Here is a 22939-nt window from a genome sequence, read left to right as displayed (position 1 = left end):
CTTGAGGGTGACAGCATGGGTATAGAGGAGAGCTGCCAGCTACTGAGGAGGAATAAGGAGACAGGCAGGAAGGCAGAGGTGGACACCAGCTCTCTAAAGGAGGCTTGCTGAGCACTTCCCTTGGGCCACCCAACGCCTATGATCTCACATAACCCTCACACCCACCCAGAGTACAGGTGAGGAAACTGGGGGTTCAAACGAGTTGAGTGACCTGCTCCCTGCTGCACACCTGGAATGGTGGGTGGAGAGTCTCTTCCCAGGACCGCCTCCTTCCTGGGACCACAGGCTCTCTCTGAGCTGGGTCCTCATCTATCTGGGATACAGCAGGCAGGTTTCATCTGCTCACCAACCACTGAGGCTAGATGGCCAGGCTGCCTAGGAAGCTTGGCAGGGAGAGGGCCAGAATCCCCGAGCAACATCTCCGCAAATGAGGAAGACTACAAAGGAGGACATAAGGTATTTGCCCAACTTGCCTCTGGAACAGAGGTCTAAGCCCTATGGGGTGCAAGTCTCTCCCCCAGTGCACAAAACGTGAGCTTTCTGGCCTGAGGGGATTTCTAGGAAGAGTGAAGGGAAGGAGGCCTTGCTCAGCTTCCTCAGTCACCTGTGCAAGTGTAAGCCCCAGGCCACTTGCCTGACCCCATGGGTTCCCCCAACACTGCTCCACGTTCGGGACTATGCATGTGGACAATGGGGAGGAAGAAAGGAAGAGCCTGCAGAGTTTAGGGTCAGGGAGGGAACACCCACAGGCAGGCAGCAGAATGGGGGCCAAGCCTGGAGGCCGAATTCAGCCACGTGGTGGTACACTGTCCCCATTTCACCGCAGAAGCACATGGGAGATCTGAGAAAGATTGCAGAACCACGGGGAAAGATTACAATCATGGATGCCAAAGTGATTTTGGTCAAAGCCACTCCAGTCTCAGAAAGGTCTGAGTTTTCCCCTGGCCAGGACACACCCTCAGTCCAGTCCTCCTATGCCCTCGCAGGCAGTGTCTCAAGGTGTGGGTTAGTCTATAGTGGGTCATTATTTAAAAAACAACAAAACAAAAACCAACAGAGTGGGGTATGGCTAGAATTTTTCAAAAGTGACAGAAGGAAAGGCCAGAGATTATCGCAGGTGTTGTTTGGTGAATCTTTATGGGCACTCAGTGGCGATGCAAGATGTATTTCATTCAAAAAGATTTGAAAGAGATGTATTTTTTTTAAGGAGGCCATTTCTAGAATGGGACATCTTACATAGTGCTCTATATTAATTCTGGTAGAGTTTACATCAGCAATCCTATAAAGAAAGAAAGCACTTGCTGAAATTTATTTTAAAAGGGAAGACCCTTTTTATTAAACTTGCACATTTTCTTCTCTTCCTTTCAGAATCCTAATTTAAAAAAAAAAAAACTTTTCTGTTTACAAAAACAAAACAAAACAAAACAAAAACACATACATCAAACAAACAAAGGAAACTATGAAGACATTACTTTTGCAGTGGGAAAGGACACTACAGGATTCCATGTAATCCCAGAAAACTAAGACGTGGAGCAGAGAACTAAAGTGAATAACAGCCGACTCTGGCCTGGGGCCAGACCACGTGCAGTGTGAGGCAGAGCCCTCCTCCGAGAAGGTTCTCAAAGCAGACCCAGCCAGGACAGCAGAAGCCCCCTCACCTTCTGGAGTAACAAACAGACCTGAAGCCCTAATGATCGTACAAGCACAAACCAATCACTCTATTTTAAAAAGCACATACACACATGCTACACTTGTCTCCCCTCCCTCCCCAGGTTTTCGCCATCTGCAGAGAGGCCCGAGGAAGGGCGGCCTCTGGCTGGCAGGGCCTTCACAGGATGTAGGTGTTCTTCACCAGGTGCTCCTTGTCATCCCCAGTGCTCCAGACGGTGCGGAGGGTGCGCTCCTGGTTCCTCCGGGCCACCCGGATCAGGCAGACCACAGAGGCGCCCAGCAAGACGATCAGGACCATCACGAAGAGCCCCACCAGGACCACCACTGGGGAGCAGAGAAAGGCTTCAGAACCGGAAGGGCGAGGAGAAGCACAGCCAGCGCGCGGCCGCATGGGGCACACGCAGGACTCGTGCACGCGGGCTCAGGGCAAGGACCAGCAGCTGTTGTGCCAGACCTCCCTGGACCCCAGCCTCGGAGGGTCTGGAGGAAGGACACCGCCTGCCTGAGGAGTCCTCAGGGAGTCTACAGTCCTGAGGAGGAGGTTACTGAGAAAAGGAGGTGCCGTGCTATTTGCACCCAGTAGCTGTGTGTGTTCTCTCTTTCTGAACAAAAAAATCCCACTTCCACTCTGTACTTCCACCTCTCGGGGGCAAATCGTGCAGGAATCCAAAGCCTCCAAATGGGTACCAGGATGTAAAAAGCACACACCTCTGGCTCATGTGTAAACATAAAACACTGAGGTTTTGTGTTCACACAGCACAGCTTGTGTAGGCATCAGCTAAGATGCCTTCCTTCAGATGGGGCTGCAGCTAAGAATGTGGCCTGCTGTGCCAGCACCCTGGCTCCCTCTCCCACGTGAAGCCGTGTGGCTGCAGAATGGACAGGGGCTGTTCCTTCTCCACCCGCAACCCTCCATGGCGGGGCTGCTTTCTGCCCCGTGCCTGGCAACCCAGATTCCAGCTTCGCTGGTCTAGAACAGAGCAGACAGACGTGCAGGCCAGGTCTGGGCTCCTGAACAGGAAAACAGGTGTAAAGAGGCCAAACCAGTGTGGCCGGTCCTTGTGCAAACACCATCATCCATGACTCAGGCAAATCAGAAACAAAAGCAAGAGGCGGCCCGGGGTCTTGTCAGACCAGCCTGCTTGGGGACAACAGCATTGGCCCTGCCTCGCTCGGAGAGTAAGGGCTCTCCAACTTCCTGTCACCCACGAGCAACTCAGCACACCCCTCAGCAGCTAAGTTCCCTCCAAACCTAGAGACAGCCTGAGGCCTGTGTGCAGCAGAAGGCATAAGCCCAACAGTAGGACTTGTCCTCCAGTCACCCCGGGGCTGCCCAGGTGGAGACTGCCTTCCTCCAACTCCCCTGCCTCATTTATTACAATGCGTGGCAAGACAAACATCCACCATATGTTTCAAGCTGCCTGACCGTTCTCATGCAGAAACAGGACTTTCAACCCAAAAGGGGTTTACAGTGAAGGATTATGTGTCAGAGACAACAGAAGCCGGCAAAAACACAGCTGAGCTTAGTCAGGGCAAGCAGGAGGAGGAGGGCCGGAGGCCTCTTACCTTTAGAGCCACGGGGGAGGAAAGGGTACAACTGCTTGCCTGGAAAAGAACACATAACACCAAGGTCAGCTCATGGTCCTCCTGCCCTCCAGAGCTGCCACCAACCAGGGGTTCACAGGAGGCTCTTTCTGAGGGATTTCTTCCAGCTCTTTTGAGGTTCTGAAGCTTTACTATCCTGGTGGGGACCTAGGACATGTCTGTGCAACAGCTGGGCCCAAAGCCCACCTCTTCCCCACAAGGGAGCCAGAGAATGGTAGCGTCCAAATGGCAGCACTGCTGAGGTCTTCTTTTAGGGACAGGGCAATGGACCCATGTCCTCTCAAGGGGCCTCGTCCACACACCACTGTCTCTTGCATTTAGGAATCAGGCAGGCTCACCAAGGCAGTGGTGCATGCACTCCTCCTCAGAGAGGTAGCTGTTTTTATTGCCCTGGCACCCTCCGTAGATGAAGCTGTCACAGGAGTTCTTCTCTGCATCAAAGTACCAGCGTGGGAAGGATGCGCGGCAAGGCCCAGTGACTGCTTTGGCAGTGCAATATTCTGGGAACGACACAACCCAAAGAGTACGAGTTAGCAGGACTCAGATGTGAAGCGGAGTTGGAATGTTCCCGAACAGTCACACTGCTACCAGCCAACAGAGAAACAGCTCTCTGCCAAAGGACTTGTAAATTACAGACAGGGCTAGTCTGGCCCACTTGACAGTCGTCCATGTTTTGGGGGAATCTCTCTCTTTACAGCCAGATTCCCGTCAGTAAGATCACGCTATGTCAAGCACCATTCTAAGCACTGCACATGTATTAACTTGGTCCCTAAGAGATCTGTTGTGAGGGGTGCCTGGGTGGCTCAGTGGGTTAAAGCCTCTGCCTTCGGCTCAGGTCATGATCCCAGGGTCCTGTGATCGAGCCCCACATTGGGCTCTCTGCTCATCAGGGAGCCTGCTTCCTCCTTTCTCTCTCTGCCTGCTTCTCTGCCTACTTGTGATCTCTGTCAAATAAATAAATAAAATCTTTAAAAAAAGAAAAAAAAGAGATCTGTTGTGAGCAGCTCATTTCATACTTGGGAGGCAGATGCAGGCCCCTGCCCGCTGCCACACAGCTGGGGAGAGGCAGAGCCACTCCACCAGAATGCCTCTCCAAAGTCAAGCTACCGCCCACATGTGTGCCACAGCCACTTCCAGCAGCCCTGGGGCATGCTTGTGAGTTCTACTGCCTGGGAGAGGTCAGGAAGCTCTGCTCTACACCTTCCTTAATGGAAATACTCAAGTGTGTCTCAATTCCCAACTAAGAAAAAAACCACATTTTTCCCATACACAAGTATTTTTAAAAAGTTATACCTTCGTAGTCAAAAATGTCACTGGAGAGGTCATCAGAATCCTGCCTTCTGGAAACTAAAACAGAAACATCCAAGTCAGGGAGGCTGGGATGGACACAGTACATGGGGACTAGCAGGGCCCACTAAGGAAGCATGGACACTCTGGCACCTAGAAGTGGAGTCCCCTCCTTGGGTAGGTCTGTCGCCTCCCAGGCCTCACAGGTTCTATCATACACACTGCAATGAATGCTGGATGGGGAGGCCTGCCTGTCACCTCAGGGGTTACTAAGGGAACTCATCCCAGCCACAATTTCTGGAGTGATGAGCAAGGTGCTCTTGTTCACTCTCTGACATAGTGAGGAGCGCCCTCCTGTAGATATTTTCTTCTACAACAGGATGGAAACTAGAGAGACCATGCCAATGCCTGAGGTTCTATATGACCCTGGAGGCCAGCTTAGGAATAAAGAGTGAACACAGGCAAAGCAATGGTCAGGACAGTCAAAGGATTCCTGGCCTAGGACAACTCAAGAGTGACCCGAACAAGCCAGCAAACCACTGACCGAATAAATGCTCACTCTCACCTGAGCACTGGTGCCAGAACCAGAGGACCAAAGTCAAGGCTGCAATCAGTGCAGAGCCAATGGCCAACTGGGTGGGGGGGGGTGTGCTGCCCTCAAATGGGACAGGGGCAGATTCCCTCCCTCCACAGCAGGTCTTGCCCAGCAGAGCCCACTGCCTGGGAACTGGCCTTCAAGAAAGCTGGGCTGGACTTGCCAGTGCATCTGCACCACTCACCCCAGGTTCCTGATGCATGCAGAGTCCTTTAAGCATAAAGGAGGAATGGGGCAGCTGTTGTCAGCACTACAAAGCAAGCTAACACAAAGCTCGAGATCAAGGACTGCCCTGGGAATGGAGGCGGGGTGGCAGAAGACAGAGGACTCCGTATGGGGAGGGGGACAGCAAGGACAACCAAGAACAAAGGAGACAGATGAGGCAAGGAGAGGCAGGGAGGGGCAGTGAAGACAACACAGCAGGCAGAGGCCAGGGGACTTGAGGCCAGGCCAGCCCAGAGAGACGGAAGGGTTCTGAGCCTCAGGCAGCAGCAACAGCCACAATCCCTTGTTCCCCAGGAGGAAGCAGAGCAAGCCGGAAGCCGCATAGCACCCTTGGGCCCCCTCATCCGATGGAGTGTGAACTCCCTGGTGAGAGGACACCAGCCAGGAGCTAGAAGCTGCTGCCCAGGCAGAGCCCCAGACAGGGAGGTGGAAGCCCTCACACGACTCCCAAATTACAGATGTCCTTCCCTGGTCCAGAGGGCCCTCATTCTATCCTAGACTGCTTTAAGAACCTACCACTTGGGACAGAGGAATCTGCTCCATTCCTCCTGGTGGCCAGCTCATCAATGGTGTTCTCTGCGAGGGGACAAACACAATGAGAAAGTGCACGTCAAGAATGCGCCATGACACAGAACAGGCAAAGTCCCCTGAGCCGCCATGGTCCCAGGTGCCTCTCACCAAGACTCCCGTTTCTCCTTTATGTGGGCCCTTTGATGTACATGCTGGACCACAAGCCTGCAAGAACTTGGAAATAAGGAACCAAGACGGCCCCTGTGGGCTCAACTTTAAGATCCATCACTGGTAATCAGAGCAAAGATGCATGAAATGACTTTAAAAAGACAGATTGGGGAGCGCCTGGGTGGCTTAGTGGGTTGAGCCTCTGCCTTCGGCTCAGGTCATGATCTCAGGGTCCTGGGATCAAGCCCCGCATCGGGCTCTCTGCTCAGTGGGGAGCCTGCTTCCTCCTCTCTCTCTGCCTGCCTCTCTGCCTACTTGTGATCTCTATCTGTCAAAAAATAAAAAAATAAAAAATAAAAAGACAGAATGGCTTCCAGGGCCAAATAATCTGCTTAACTGTATTCATTCACCCAATGAATTAAGAAAGTGAGGTATGTAGTAGTCTGAACATACTTCATGCCACCGAACTGTGGGAAATAGGAAAATTTTAAGCTACGTATATTTTCTCTAACATACACATGAAATGATGGGGTGGGGTGGAGAGGCCAGCCAGCGAAGGAGGTACAAAAAGGGAAGCACTGGCAGGGTCCAGAAGGACAGGACCTGGCTCCCCTGCCTCCCAGAGGTTCCCAGCAGACCCAGGGCAGAGGCACGGGGCCGGCATCACCTGACGCCACTGAACATCCATATCACAAGTCTGCGCCCCTTGGTCCGTGCCTCTGCAGAGCCAGCAATTTTCTGGGAATCTGGCCGTGCGGCTTGCCTGCACGGAGCAAAGGTACAGCCGACTCAGAGACTTGAGTGTTGGGTCCCCTGGGTAGTTCTGGTTCTCATTATAAATTAATAAACTGACATTCTCATGATATTGGCTTCCCACAGAGGGTGCCTGCTTGGGAGAGAATATGCTGGCAAAAGACTCCAACGACTCGTTCCTCCTCCCAAACCCGCGGGCGAGCTTCCATGAGACATGCAGTGGGGCCACACTTGGGTGCCCACACAGGACCTCTCTGGGGCCCCGGACCATGGACCACCTCTCCAGCAAAACACAACAACATGTGACCCTTTGTAGCAACATCCTGTTGGAATGCCCACTGTTCACTGCTTATGTTCTTAAAACTTCAACCATTTTCCTGAAAAGTAAGGAGAAACTAAAACAGGCAGACACATTTGCTACAGATAACTCTTAATGGAGAAGGAAGAGAAAAGGTAGCAAAAATATTTCCCTTTAATTCCTGCTCCCATACCGGAGTCACAGCGAACAAAAAAAACAGTAAGTATTTTCCTCAGTCACCATCTGTTAAGGTTACCCCCCAAAAGGTGAGGGACTTGGCTGTATGATCCCAAAGTAATACCCAGCCACCACAGTTTCTAAATACTTATTGAATGTCTGCGGGGCAGTGCAACACAAAGATCAACAAAACATTCCTCGAGGTGCTCCGTCACTCTGGGCTTGTGTGCTCGAGCACCGTTTTGAACCTCAGGCCACAGCCAAGGCCACTGCTGTTTACCCCTCTTCGTTTACAACTTTAATAAGCATATCTGCTTTCTGAACACAGAACTCGAAGCCAAGGGAGATTAGAGCCAGTGTGTGAGGAGACATAAAACCCAACAAGGCTGCAGGCTCATCTCTAGAGCAGGGATCCCAGGACCCCAGGATCATGACTCGAGCCAAAAGCAACTACTTAACCGACTGAGGCACCCAGGCACCCCAAGTATGTTCCAGTTTTAATTTGACTCATAGCTTGGCTGGCTGGGTAAGCTCAAGTCATTTGTCCCAGAAGTAAAAATAACCCAAATGCCAAAGGAGCAGGTGGGCAGCCTAAGTGGCCTGGAGGACTCCCCTCTTCTAGGTGGGACTTATACGCTCAGCAGGGGGAAAAAGGAAGTCAAGGCAGCCATGTCCCCTCCCCCCAGCTCCAGCCTGTGGTCTACTCTCCTTTCTGGGAAGAAGAGGGAGAAGACCGCTATGAAACCACCGTGTGGGCGACCTTCAAACTGTGCCTGTTTCTTCTGCTTTTTAAAAACATCCCCCAAGTTCAGCCAGGAAGAAAGAGCACAAGGCAAAAGGTATCACATCCCAGTTAATAAATGATCTCTAGGTTATACCATTTCCCCAGGGAATAATGTCTTACCTGTGACACCAGCACATTTCTCAAGACAGTCCTCTTCGGTCATGTAATTATTTTTATTCCCGTCACAGCCACCATACACAAACTGCCGGCAGGACCCCTCAGTGACGTTGTACCACCATCTAGGGAAGGAGGCCCGGCATCTTCCCACTTTCTTCGGAACTTGACAAAAGTCTAAAACACAAAGCAGAGACCAGTTGGCTTGGCAGGGCAAATCTTGCCAACAGAGAAGATGCACAGACCTACAGGAGGAGGCCCCCAGTTTTCCTGAACCCCAAGATCCAGCACAGCTTCTCTGCGAGCCCTTTCTTAAGTGCAGCCACCAGGCTTAGCGACTCCTTCCTTGTATAGGCAAGAAACACATCATCTAACAACAAAGATACCAACCCACCCAACTTAACTATATTTCAGTTGCATGTTCCTTCTGTCCCCGCTCCTGATTATTAAAGACACACAACATCCAGTGTAGAAATAGGCCTTCGAAGGCAAAAAACCCCCACCAGACGCGAAGGGGGAACTTAGCACTGAAGGATGTGTCTTAACCTTCCTTATCCACTGTTTGACCAGGTCAGCCACTTCACACTCAAATTTCCACAAGAGCCTCATAAAGAAGCTCCTCACTCTAGCCCTCCCGCCTCCCAAGGCAACTGACAGCACGCCTCTGCTCCAGAGCATTCCAAGAGGAGCCCCCAAATCGGACCCTATTCTAGTACAAGGGAAACAAACCAAAAAATGTTATAAAATTCCAGCCAGCTACATCTGCCTCCGAAAGGCCTAGATAGCTCCTGTCTCTTAAGAAGGTAGAGATAGGGGCGCCTGGATGGCTCAGTGGGTTAAGCCGCTGCCTTCGGCTCAGGTCATGATCTCAGGGTCCTGGGATCGAGTCCCACATCGGGCTCTTTGCTCAGCAGGGTGCCTGCTTCCCTCTTTCCCTCTCCGCCTGCCTCTTTGTCTACTTGTGATCTCTCTCTGTCAAATAAATAAATAAAATCTTTAAAAAAAAAAAAAAAAAAAAGAAGGTAGAGATAGGGACGCCTGGGTGGCTCAGTGGGTTAAAGCCTCTGCCTTTGGCTCAGGTCGTGATTCCAGGGTCCTGGGACTGAGTCCCGCATCACATAGGACTCGCTGCTCAGCAGGGAGCCTGCTTTCTCCTCTCTCTCTCTCTGCCTGCCTCTCTGCCTACTTGTGATCTCTGTCAAATTAAATTAAAAAAAAAAAAAAGAAAGAAAGAAAGAGATAAGCAAGTGCTGGAGGTATATCGTCTGCACCAAAGACAAACTTTCTCTTGCAGGAATCAGGAGGATAGAAAGCAAGCTGAAAAGGGAGTGACCCAACTACGTGACTCACTGTCTGCCCAGTACCACCCTATCTCTTCCTGGGATCATGAGTCCACATCACCTCCCCTACTTCCCTGGCCTCCACCCATCTTGTCTTCTGCCACAAGGGCACTGCAATCTGAGCAGGGTGCTTAATAATCAGCTCAAATAAAAGTACCCCAGGCCCTTGGTTATATGCTGTCATTTACTCCTAATTATTTTCATGTTTGAGATTTACTTCACGAACTAGGGGACAGCTTTTGAAAGCAGAGGGCAAAATCTTGTTTCTCCTAAAATATAACAACGGGCATGAAACCAAATGTTCCACAAAACATCGATTTATGGACAAAAAGGTTGTAGTACTGACCAAAAACCTCAAGGAAGGGGTGCCTGGGTGGCTCAGAGGGTTAAGCCTCTGCCTCCAGCTCAGGTCATGATCTCAGGGTTCTGGGACTGAGCCCCACATCAGGCTCCCTGCTCAGCGGGAAGCCTGCTTCCCCCTCTCTCTCCTCCTGCCTCTCTGCCTACTTGTGATCTCTGTTTCTCTGTCAAATAAATAAAATCTTAAAAATAAAAAACAAGGGGCGCCTGGTGGCTCAGTGGGTTAAGCCGCTGCCTTCGGCTCAGGTCATGATCTCAGGGTCCTGGGATCGAGTCCCGCATCGGGCTCTCTGCTCAGCAGGGAGCCTGCTTCCTCCTCTCTGCCTGCTTGTGATCTCTCTCTGTCAAATAAATAAATAAAATCTTAAAAAAATAAAATAAGGGGCGCCTGGGTGGCTCAGTGGGTTAAGCCGCTGCCTTCGGCTCAGGTCATGATCCCAGGTCCTGGGTTCGAGCCCCACGTCGGGCTTTCTGCTCAGCAGGGAGCCTGCTTCCTCCTCTCTCTCTGCCTGCCTCTCTGCCTACTTGTGATTTCTCTCTGTCAAATAAATAAATAAAATCTTTAAAAAAATAAAAATAAAAATAAAAATAAAAAACAAAACCTCAAGGAACTCTCACACACACCAATAAACCACAGGAAACTAGTATAGCAGAAAAAGCATATTCTGAACTTAAGAAACTTTCTATTAATTTGAAAGCAACCATCCTTTAAATCACCAATTAAAAAGTACCTTATCTGGATATTTCATATGAATATTTCATATGAATCATTTAATATGTCCAGAAAAGGGAACTCAAGAGAGACAGGAAGTAGATTACTGCCTGCCTAGGGCTGTGGGGTTGGGGGATGGTGTGAACTGCACACGGGCACAGGGATCTTTTGGGGATGATGGAAATGTTCTAAAATTAGGTTGTGGGGATGGTTGTACAACTCTGTAAATGTACTAAAACTCACTGGATTGTATGCTCAAAACAACTGATTTAAAAAAAAAAAAACAACTGATTTTATGGTATGTGAATACTTTAATAAAGCAGTTTAAGAAAAAACAGGGGCACCTCCTGTCCATAACACATTAACCAGGATCAGCTGGGTGTGCACCTGGAGCAGATACTTTTGACAACATGCCAAATGTCACACAACACATCATCAACAAGGCCCAAGGAAAACACTGTAGGAAAAGGGTTCTCTGGTGTAGAATTTACTCAATCCCGGCTGTCAAATGTGAGGAAGCACTGCTGTTAACAGCAAGACAAGACGGAGCAGAGCCACACAACAAACCACATGTGACCCAAAGTGAAAACAACCTAGAGGCCGCTGGGGGGGGGGTGGCGGTGGTGGGGAGACAAAGACACAGACCCTGACTGCTACAGAGGTAACAGCCTATCCAACGCCCTGCCAAGCTGAGCGCCTGCAACTCACCCGGACTGCTTGGTGTCTTTGCTTCCTGAGCAGTTTCAGGGACAGTCTTTCAGACCAAAAACCCGAGAGAAGCACTGCACACTCTAAATGGGTGAACTGTATCACAGGTGAACTACATCTCAAAACAAAACCCCGAGAGAATGCCCAACGAGGCTCGAAGCAGCTTAGGTGGGACCCACCAGACAACGCCACAGCACAGAAGGCCACAGGCTGACCACCTACCTCTTCAAGGGTGGAAATTCGGTAACTTTTCCTAAAGCAAGGGGGCCAGGTACACGCTCTATGCAAGGCTGAGGGTATATAAAAAGGAGAAAAAACCTCTCTAGGGCTGGAGAGCATTTAGCTTAGTGAAGTCACACTGCCCAGAATCTGGCCCTCATCTCTTGTCACTCAGACACTTAACTCATGGAGGCCCAGCTGACCAAACGCAGGGATGCGGTCACCGGCTGACAGAGCGTGTAGGAGGATGCCGGGAAAGAGCGGTCAAGCAGCTTGGATGTACCCGTCAATGAGCAGACCACCTCAGAAAGCAGGCAGAAACGGAGCCCATCCCTTGGAGTCACAGTAAGGAGAAGTGTGCTGTAAGTTCCCCTCCTCCACTAGGACCTACCAGGAAGGCCAGAGGCTCCCAGGAAACAACTCAGGACACACAGTCAAGATACCAGTCAAGGTGTGCGTCTGGGACACTTCCTTTCCTGACTGGGACATTCTTCCAGTAGATGTGATGGTCTCTTTACAACAAACCCTGTAGGCCTAGGAGGCCACTATGTCCCAGAGAGCAGCTCTCATCTGCTCTTAATGATGACACATTGACTTCACAGTTGAAGTTTCAGAAAACAGCCTTATTTTTAGGTTCCCTGGGTGGGGTACGAGGAGATGGGGGACACGGGACGGGAGGGACACTTTACTTTTGTCACAGGGCAATTTAGAAATTCCTTTTTAAGTAGGCTCCACACTCAGCGTGGGGCCCAACATGGGGCTTGAACTCACAACCCTGAGATCAAGACTGATCAAGAGTCAGATGCTTGGGGCGCCTGGGTGGCTCAGTGGGTTGAGCCTCTACCTTCGGCTCCGGTCATTATCCCAAGGTCCTGGGATCGAGCCCCGCATCGGGCTCTCTGCTCAGTGAGGAGCCTGCTTTCCCCCCCCTCTCTCTCTGCCTGCCTCTCTGCCTACTTATGATCTCTGTCAAATAAATAAATAAAATCTTAAAAAAAAAAAAAAAGAGTAGGATGCTTAACTGACTGAGCAACCCAGGTGCCCCTAGAAATGTCTCTTTATTGAGAGAGAACTTGACTAAAAACACAATATGCCTGTAAAGACAGAATGTTGACAGTTGCTGAAGCTAAGTAATGGGCCATGTGGGCTCACAGAACTGTGTGTCTATTTGAAAATTTCTATAATAAAAAGAGAAAAAAATCTTATCTGTTCTTTTCACACAAATTTGATTAGAGTATAACTAAGAGCTCCAAGTAGTAGAATAATCAGCTGAAGCTAGGTTCCATCAAGGTGAAATTTAACCAAGTGTCAAATGTCAAAACAAAGTCCTTGGGGTGCTCAGTCGTTATATGTCTGCCTTTGGCTCAGGTCATGACCCCAGGGTCCTGGGATCGAGCCCCACATTGTGCTTCCTGCTCTGAAGGAAGCCTGCTTCTCCCTCTCCGACTCCCTGTGCTTGTGTTCCCTCTCTCACAGTGTCTCTCTCTGTGTCAAATAAATAAACAAAATCTTAAAAATATATATATATATATCCTTTCTCTGAGTCCGGAAACTCCCTGTGAAATGGAGAAAATTCTCATTTTGCCCTATGCTTTTAAGCCTCTATGATAGAAATTTTCACTGTTTAGACTTAAGTGAACTCATGAAAAAGCATTTTGGTTTTGTTTGCTTGTTTGTTCCGAAGAAGACAGTGTCCTTTCAGATGCACAGGCCACACATTCTTCAATTCACCTCCACCCCAAAGAGCATCAGCGCACTCTCCTTCACTGCTCTCCAAATGGCTTGTACAAAAAGTCAGAAATACTTTGGTGTGTAACACGGCTTCCGTGACTTAGCATTTTCCTTAAAGGCTTCCCCCCCCCTCAATTAAAGCACTGTACTTTGGTAGATCCAGATTAAAATAAAAATGAACCAAAATGGGGGCACCTGGTTGGTGAAGTCAGTACAGCGTGTGACTCTTGATCTCAGGGTTGTGATATCAAGCCCCAAGTTTGGTGTAGAGATTACTTAGAAATAAAATCTGAAGGTAAAAAAATAAGAAAAAGAACCAACATGCTGAGCATTACTTATGTCTTGAAACCCCTCTGCTACCTTCAGTAAAGCATTACACTAGGCACATTATGTGCACTATTTCTAACAGTCACACTAAAACTGCGGATCATGTAGTAACTCGCTCACTTTACAAATGAGGACACCAAGGCTTGGGGTGGTTAAGTCAACCAGAAGCAGAGCTGAATCTGAATTCACACTGGTCCCATTAAAGCTGGGCATTAGGGGCGCCTGGGTGGCTCAGTGGGTTAAGCCGCTGCCTGCTGCCTTCGGCTCAGGTCATGATCTCAGAGTCCTGGGATCGAGCCCCGCATCGGGCTCTCTGCTCAGCGGGGAGCCTGCTTCCTCCTCTCTCTCTCTGCCTGCCTCTCTGCCTGCTTGTGATCTCTCTCTGTCAAATAAATAAATAAATAAAATCTTTTAAAAAAAATAAATAAATAAATAAATAAAGCTGGGCATTAACATGACAGAGAGAGCCTGCTTCCCTCTCTCTCTCTCTCTCTGCCTGCCTCTCCATCTACTTGTGATCTCTCTCTGTCAAATAAATAAATAAAATCTTTATATAAAAAAAAATAATAATAAATAAATAAATAAATAAAATCTTAAAAAAAAAAAAAGCATCAGAAATGGTTAAAAATCACGCATTATCTGAAATCTGAAGCTAAATTACAAAACTCTGACAGGCATTTGGAACACTAGTTGTGATAAAACTGCCAAACAGCCTGGTCTTTGTCATGGAGAACAGGCTACTCTGGTTCTCAAGTCACCAGAGCTGTAACCAGGACCACAAGCCAATGGCTCAGACACCTTCACGCCACGTGCACTGGGCTGGAATAACCTGCTGTCACCTGCTAACGACAACATCGCAGGGATTTCAGGCTCCCGGGCACTACCAACCTAATTTAATTTTACAGGCTTAAGAAGACTGTATCTAGGGCGCCTGGGTGGCTCAGTGGGTTAAGCCGCTGCCTTCGGCTCAGGTCATGATCTCGGAGTCCTGGGATCGAGCCCCGCATCGGGCTCTCTGCTCTCTCGGGGAGCCTGCTTCCTCCTCTCTCTCTGCCTGCTTGTGATCTCTCTGTCAAAAAAAAAAAAAAAAAGTATTTAAAAAAGAAGACTGTATCTAGGGGCACACCTGGATGGCTCAGTGGGTTAAACCTCTGCCTTCAGCTCAGGTCATGATCTCAGGGTCCTGGGATCGAGGCGTGCATGGGGCTCTCTGCTCAGCAGAGAGCCTGCTTCCCCCCTCTCTCGGCCTGCCTCTCTGCCTACTTGTGATCTCTGTCAAATAAATAAAATCTTTAAAAAAAAAAAAAAAAGACGACTGTATCTAATCATTCTCCAAAAAGGCACTATTGCAGTGCCTACTCTAGAAAATTAAGTTATTTTAATAAACTACTTCAAATATTCTGAAAAATACAGAAAATACTGTACCACCAGTTTATCTACTTCCCAGCTTTACCAAATTCCAACCCTTGGTATACCCCTTACTTCAATCCTACCTGATCTCTCCCTTGAATCACCCAACCACCTCCAACTCGTTCTTTTGCTGTTTTTTAGTTCTGTTTTTTAAGATTTTATGTATTTATTTGAGACAAAGAGAGAGAAAGAATACGGCCAGGGCCGGGAGGACGGATGATAACAGCAGAGGGAGAGGGAAAAGCAGACTTCCCACCAAACAGGGAGCCCAATGCAGGGCTCCACCCCAGAACCCTGGGAACACCACCTCAGCCGAAGGCAGATGCTTAACCTACTGAGCCACCCAGGGGCCCCTTGTGTTTTGGTTTATTTGTTTTGTTTTGTTTTTGTTTTTTTCAATATATTTCTTAAGGATTTTATTTGTTTGACAGAGAGAGAGAGTAGAAGCAGGGAGAACAGCAGGCAGTGGGAGAGGGAGAAGCAGACTCCCTGCTGAGCCGGGAGCCCCATGTGGGGCTCGATCCCAGGATTCTGAGACCATGACCCAAGCTGAAGGCAGACGCTTAATCCACTGAGCCACCCAGGCGCCCAGACTTATTTGTGTTTTTATGCCCCTTCAGAGTAAGTTTACTTCTAAAACAAGTACTTCTTTCCTAGGAGTCCAGCTCTTGATACACTTTTTACTCCCCTGGGTGCTATACACTGAAAAAACCTGACATCTTGCCTCACTGTCTGCCTAATAAAAGAGAGCCTGAGAGCATCTCACCAGCCTGAAAACACTCATGAAATGGTTCTCTTCTTCCCATCTGTTTTTCTAGAGCAAAGCTCAGTAAACTTTTTTTTATGGTGCGCCAAACAATGAACACAAGCAGTACCTGTTTTGCACTATAGTGTGAAAAGCAACAGGAAAATCTGTAACTTCTAAGTCCTTTAAATTTGTCAAAACATTAAAAACTCTGGGTTACAAATATATAGAAAAATAGTAAAATTAATATTTACTGGGCGCCTGGGTGGCTCAGTGGGTTAAGCCGCTGCCTTCGGCTCAGGTCATGATCTCAGGGTCCTGGGATCGAGGCCCGCATCGGGCTCTCTGCTCAGCAGGGAGCCTGCTTCCCTCTCTCTCTCTCTCTGCCTGCCTCTCCGTCTACTTGTGATCTCTCTCTGTCAAATAAATAAATAAAATCTTTAAAAAAAAAATTAATATTTACTTAGTACAATGTGGCTAAAGTATTAGAAACTTGACAAATTGTTTAAATTTCTTTGTAAAAAAAAAAAAATTACCAAGAGTAGTTTGAACAGTGCTGCAATGTTCTTAAGCCATGTTAACTCTGGATTCAGAACAAGCATTATTTTCAATTCATCTTAGTGAATTGTCCTACATCTTTCTAGGTTTGGATCAGCGTCCAACATTTTATCCTTCGTTATTTCAATGTCTCAACTGCTCTGAGAGCTGCTTTTTCTAAAGTTTTTGCCATCATTCCTTCCACTGAGATATCATCCTTTTTGTCATCACTTTCCTCATTTCGTTTTTTCCTTATTTATTTGAGACACAGAGAGAGAGAGAGAGACAGAGAGAGACAGAGAGATCACAAGTAGGCAGAGAGGCAGGCAGAGAAGGGGAAGCAGGCTCCCCGCTGAGCAGGGAGCCCGATGCAGGGCTCGATCCCAGGACCCTGAGATCATGACCCGAGCCAAAGGCAAAGGATTAGCCCACTGAGCCACCCAGGTGCCCCTGATTTCCTCATTTCTGTCACTAGGGCTCCTCTGGCTACCGGGTCTCCCAAATCAAGACAGCGTCCACAGTCCCGAGGCTGGTGAGTGCTTCCATCACTCCACCTCTGTTCCATCGGAATCATGCCTCCAGCATTACCACTTTTCCTCTTGGCTGCACTTTTCATCCTTTTTGGCCAGTCCCCTCTATCGATTAAGCATTTCTATAAACTCTAACACAGAATTATCACTGGGAAACAAGCAGGCAACACAACCAAATGCTTTGCCTTGTGTGTGAACAGAGCCCCGGACGTGCAGTGATTAATCACCACACATATCTGTCATCTACACAGTGATCTGTGCTTGAAGAGCTAGTAGCTGAAACTTGTACTTGACCCAAGTACCCAGAGTTAATACACTGTGGTAACTGAAATCTGCGCATGTTGAAAACCACACAAACAAGGTCCGCCTTTATTCAGGCTTTATGGGTCACAGTCTGTTCTAACTTCCCCACTGTGTCATTACAGTATGGAGGCGGCCTTAAGACACACATGTAAACGAATGAGCATAGCTGTCATTCCAGTCAAACCTTACCTACAGACACTAAAATTTTATCATGTAATTTTTACGTGTCTTGAAATATTCTGGATTTTTTTCAAACATTAAAAAAATGTAAAAAACCATACTTAGCTCGCAGGCCATACACAGGCAGCAAACCCAAACTACAGTTTGGTCTCTTCTCTATTGTGTTTATAAAAACACCCTGTTCAGATTTTCCAGCCCTGTCATTACAGAACTCAGCCGGTCTTATATGTGCAGTCAGAAGCTATGAAACAGACTCCCAGGGTTCACATTTCTAATAACAACACTGACCATGCATTCCTCGGGATTATCCTTTGCCAAGAACTTGTAACCCGCCCTTCCAGCACTAGAAACAGCACTACTCTTTCCATTAACGCAACTTAGAATTCTAAGGACAGGGGCGCCTGGGTGACTCAGTGGATTAAAGCCTCTGCCTTCGGCTCGGGTCATGATCACAGGGTCCTGGGATGGAGCCCTGTAACAGGCTCTCTGATCTGCTTCCCCCTCTCTCTCTGCCTGCCTCTCTGCCTACTTGTGATCTCTGTCAAATAAAATCTTTAAAATAGGGGCGCCTGGGTGGCTCAGTGGTTAAAGCCTCTGCCTTCGGCTCAGGTCATGATCTCAGGGTCCTGGGATCAAGCCCCGCATCGGGCTCTCTGCTCAGCAGGGAGCCTGCCTCCTCCTCCTGTCTCTCTGCCTACTTGTGATCTGTCAAATTAAAAAAAAAAAAAAAAAATCTTTAAAATAAAAAAAATCCCAATTCTACAAACTACAAGTCACATAAAGCCTGTTGGAGGCCTCTTGGGAGCGGAGGGTTTATAATCTCAGTGTGCTTTCCATGGTAGACTGGCGCCCTCCCTGAATGCTAGAAACACGCAGAGCAGTATCAGCTTTCCCCCACCTCCAGCTGCAAGGGTCCAGTTTCAGGACACCCTCTGTCCAGGGTCCAAGTATCCACTACTTAACCACACCCCTTGCCATCTGCCCTCCAACACCCAGTCCCTGCCCAACACTGTCAGCCTTGAACCTGACAGCACTCCTATCACTTGCTTATCACGACATCAGGCCAGACTCCTGACTTAACTCCCCTCATCCCCATACATCCTAGACTGTTCCCATCCCTCTTCCCCCTAATTTCCAGGGTTTGGGAACTTAGCAATTGCCTTAAGCAAAATCTCTTATTTCCTCATCTCCTCTCTGAACATTATCATAACGTTCTCCTTACTCTAACCAAACCCTTCCTCCCTCAAGGACATTTCCAAGAGGGCAGGTCTCCTTGCTTCTGGTGCTGCTTCTACACTGTTCTTCTGCCCTCTCCAAAGTCCAGCTATTAATCACCATCAAAGCAGTCTGTACCCCACCTTGTGCATCATCTTCCCAGATCACTACTCCTCATTTCATTACTTTAGCTCCTGGCTCACTGTCTCTCATGCTGCCTCCCTCATCATTCCCAGCTGATTTCCATATCCAGGTTGGTGACCCTCAGACCATCCTGGCCTCTTGGTTCCTAGACCTCTTTTCCAGTGATCTTGCCCTCCCCTCAGCTTCATCCTACAATGGTTATGCCTAGACCTTGTCTCAAGAAACACAACTTCTTGGAATCTCAGTTTCAAGCATCTCACTCACTGCCCATCATATCCTTTCTTTCCAGTTCATGCCCTCCAAAACCTCAACTCCAACAATTCACGGACCCTATCGCCTCTCCTCTACCCCTCAGCCCCCTCACGTCTTCACAAAGATCAAATTCCTTGACCAACCATTACCATCACCCCCTCACACACATTCACTACACACTCCCCACCTCACCATACTCATCTAGTGGCACCTATGCAGTTGCATGGGGCTGGAGAAACACGTCACTCTTAGTGGAAGACCCTGTTGCCTGAAAAAAAAATGAAAACTACCTCCCGGTTCAAATTAAACTACTGAAAGCTTTCAAACAAACAACTTCAGATAAGCAAGGTCATTAGTTCACCCATCGAGACAAGAGTACTTCTGAAAGGTCAGAGGTCCACCCAGCTGCAGCAGCCAGAAAGGCCACCAGGAAAAGAGAAGGCCTCTCTGAAGCCAGACTTGAATTTGTCAATTACAACTGCGAGATCTTAGGCAAGACCTGTAGCTTGACCACCCAACCAGGCTGTTTCAAGGATCAGAACTCAGTAAGCAACAGAGGTTAACCCTAAATTCAGTTTTGATTAAGTCCCAGAGCAGGTAACTAAAAGGCACATCCTAACATGATTATGTCATTGAAAAAAGTCATGTCAAATTCTAGTTCAGACTGCAAGTAGGTTCAGCACCTGAATTTTTTTTTTTTTTAAGATTTTTATTTATTTGACAGACAGAGATCACAAGTAGGCAGAGAGGCAGGCAGAGAGAGAGGAGGAAGCAGGCTCCCTGCCAAGCAGAGAGCCCAATGCGGGGCTCGATCCCAGGACCCTGTGATCATGACCTGAGTTGAAAGCAGAGGCTTTAACCTACTGAGCCACCCAGGCGCCCCCTGAATTTTTTTCCTATGAGTTGTTTTACCTTTTTTTAGATTTTATTTATTTATTTGACAGAGAGATAAGGAGAGAGCGTAAGTAGGCAGAGTGGCAGGCAGAGGGAGAGGGAGAAGCAGGCTCTCCAATAAGCAGGGAGCCCAACACGGGGTTCCATCCCAGGACCCTGGGATCATGAACTGAGCTGAATGCAGACGGTTAAGTGACTGAGCCACCCACCCAGGTGTCCCTGTTTTATCTATCTGTTTTTTAAGATTTCATTTATTTTTCTGAGAGAGCACGCACAAGCAGGGTGGAAAGGCAGAGGAAGTGAGAGAAGCAGACTCTCCACTGAGCAGGATGATGGATGGCATCAGGACCTGAGCCAAAGGGAGACGCTTAACTGCTGAGCCACCCAGGTGCCCAACACCTACCTCCACTCTTGATTCCTTGACCTACAGAGCTGATTCTCTCCCCACTGACCCCTGACATCCCCATTAGCTCATTTTTCCCTCTCTGCCTCTGACGTGGTTAAATTAACAGACTTCAGAAGTCACCACAGGTGGGGCGCCTGGGTGGCTCAGTGGGTTAAAGCCTCTGCCTTCAGCTCAGGTCAGCTCAGCAGGGAGCCTGCTTCCTCTTCTCTCTCTCTGCCTGCTTGTGATCTCTGTCTGTCAAATAAATAAAATCTTTTAAAAAATAAATAGATTACAGAAGTCACCACAGGTGATGAGCGGCACACACACCCTGCTTTTTTCTCTTTCCACCCAAAACGCTGGCCTACGAAGCCACCGGTCTCCTGCCTACTTCTCCCATCTCACATCCTCCTCCAATTCTCTCCCCACCCCCACTTCTACTCCAGCTAGGATGATTCTTGATTCTATGTCTTTTCCTTGAATACTACCAGGCTTCCTCCAACCTGGAGGCCGCTGACTCCATTACTCATGGACTCTCACCCACCAGAGGTCTTTGTGTTAGGGCTCAAGACGTCACCCTCCTCAGAGAGGCCTCCCCTGACCACCTGAGTTAAAGCAGCCCCATCATCTTATATCACGCTGTTTGTGTACTTCACCTTGTTCATTTACTTCTTAGTAATTTAATACTGCGGTGACTGCTCTTTACCTAAATGTTTACTCACTGTCTCTGTCTCTCCCACTAGAATACAAGCTAAGTGCTGGGACCTGGCTTGTCTGAGTCACAACTGTTACCACCGGTGCCAGTATCATCCCTGACACACAGCAGGAGCTCAATAAGTTTTGCTGAATCAGTGAATTCTCCTTTGAAAAGAGGGTTTTTTCCCAAAGCCTGGCTGTGCTTGTCTGAAGCATTTGAGGTTATGACAACACTTATTCAAAATGACCTTCCCAGGCCAAACTTCCGGAGAATGTAGAGATTTAAATAGGGCCTTATTCTCCACCAGCCTGTAAGGACCAGTTCCACAACCCCAACCCCAGCTTCTCGAGGCCAATACTCTTTTTATATCAAGGGGTCCCCACTCTTGCACCTTTGCAAAGTTTCTCCCCTCCAACACTTATGCTTTTCTTCTTCTTCCTGAGAGGCATCATTTTGGAGGCGCTCTACTGCAACTGAACCAGGTTAAGATTTCTCGAGAGGCTGTGGTCCAGTATCTGAAGAGGTGGGCGTGGGGGCTTCTTGCCAGAGGCTAAAACTGCCATTACGTCACCTAATCCAATCCCCACTCTCTCAGGCCCGGCCTCTCAGGGCTCCCCCTGGGCGGCAGAACTTTCCTCTGCCAGGAGAAGGCTGGTCTTCTGTTGGGCCTCTCACCTCCTTCCTGCCACAGGAAGGGCCAATGCCACTCCTTCCTGGTCAATACCCCTAAGTCTCCTCCCTCACCCGCAGGAAACTTTCCCAACTCTGGCTCCGCCGCCCGTCCTCAGTCCCAGGGGCTCCCAAACCTCAGCCCCAGGCTCAATCTCCTACAGCCCGCTCCACCACACCCCCCGAGCTTCACCAGGTCGCCCCCAATTCCCTCTCCCGCCTATTCGCCCGGCTCAGACCTTGCCCAAGTCCCCTCGCGCCCCGCCCTCCGCCTGTCGGCCTTCCACTCCTCCCGGGAGACCCGCCCTGGCCCTCACCGTGGACGCCACGTTCTCCGTCAGCCGCCTCAGCCCGGAAGAGGAGCAGCGAAGCCAACAGGGCGAGGAGAGCCCCGCACAGCCTCGGCCCACACAGCTGCGCCATGACGGGTTCCAACCGGCAGCGCAGGGGAAGCCTCGAGCCGCTGGCCGTTAGTGTCTCGCGATCAGGTGCGGGAAAACCCTCGCCGCGCACGCGCGCTAGAGAGCCTCGTGTTCAGGTGCGGGCGCTCCCAGAGGGTCAGCGAGGTGCTGCGCCGGCGCTCCTGCCGAAGCCTCCGGGAAACCCCCCACCCCCCACCTCGCCGGACCTTCGGTTTGCGGACACGCTGCCTCTTACGGCCACGACGCCTCTGTCCGCTCTTCACTCGCCCCTTTCCCCGGCGACACTCAGCGACTCTTCCACGGTTCAGAACCCCGCCAACCTCCCAAGCACTCGGTGGGCGTTAGAGCCAATGGCGTCCGCCTCCGCGCAGCTATGGAAGGTGGCCGGTCGGGAAGGGGGCGGGGCGCACCTGGTGAGGCGGGGCGCGTAGAGCGCAGGCGCAGGGAGCAGGCACCTGAGCGAGGATCCTCCTCGCTCCGCGCACCTGGGCTGGCCCCAGGATGGGGGAGAGGGGGCGGGGCTTGCCTTAGTTCCCCAGGGGTGGGACCTAGCCTGTGGAGAGAAGCGAACCTGCTGAGCCCTGGGGCTCCTGCTACCCTGATCCTGGGCTTGGTGACGTCCTACTACTGAAACAAAGGCAGGAGAAAAAATTATTAAATTTCGTTAGAGCTCATTGACCGGTCCTTGAACAGGCAGAGACATTCCTCTAAGGACTCAGTTGCCTTGATGTTTTGGCTAGAGCCAAAAGGTAATTCTAGCTCCAACCTCCCCCCACCTCCACTCCTGGGTGGGACTCTGATAAGTCTTCCAAGAATCTCCCAGCTATCTTAATGTTAATCCCTTGCTGGGGGGGAAAAACAACATTAACTTGAAAAATGGCAGGGCCTCCAGTATCTGGCAGGTCCTCTTTAGCATACGAAAGTTCTTTTGAAACCTCCCTTTTTCCTTACCTGCCTCTCCCAACTCCTAAG

At 49.4% G+C, this 22939-nt stretch overlaps 1 protein-coding gene across 1 annotated transcript; it reads right to left on the bottom strand.

Moving 5' to 3' along the window:
• Positions 1-1290: 1290 nt before the first annotated feature.
• SPINT2 (serine peptidase inhibitor, Kunitz type 2) lies at positions 1291-22366 on the bottom strand. The gene is made up of 7 exons (XM_047711971.1): positions 21863-22366; positions 8194-8364; positions 5900-5959; positions 4570-4623; positions 3615-3776; positions 3238-3276; positions 1291-1995 (listed from the first exon to the last, which is right to left on the bottom strand). Exons 1-7 carry the CDS (start codon positions 21966-21968, stop codon positions 1829-1831), a joined length of 759 nt encoding a protein of 252 aa, XP_047567927.1. The 5' UTR covers positions 21969-22366; the 3' UTR covers positions 1291-1828.
• Positions 22367-22939: the final 573 nt, after the last annotated feature.

The sequence above is a fragment of the Lutra lutra genome, chromosome 17 (genome assembly GCF_902655055.1).
Source record: "Lutra lutra chromosome 17, mLutLut1.2, whole genome shotgun sequence".
Classification (NCBI taxonomy): Eukaryota; Metazoa; Chordata; class Mammalia; order Carnivora; family Mustelidae; genus Lutra; species Lutra lutra.
Note: the sequence above shows the minus strand (reverse complement) of the source record. Positions and strands in the feature narration are given on the sequence as shown.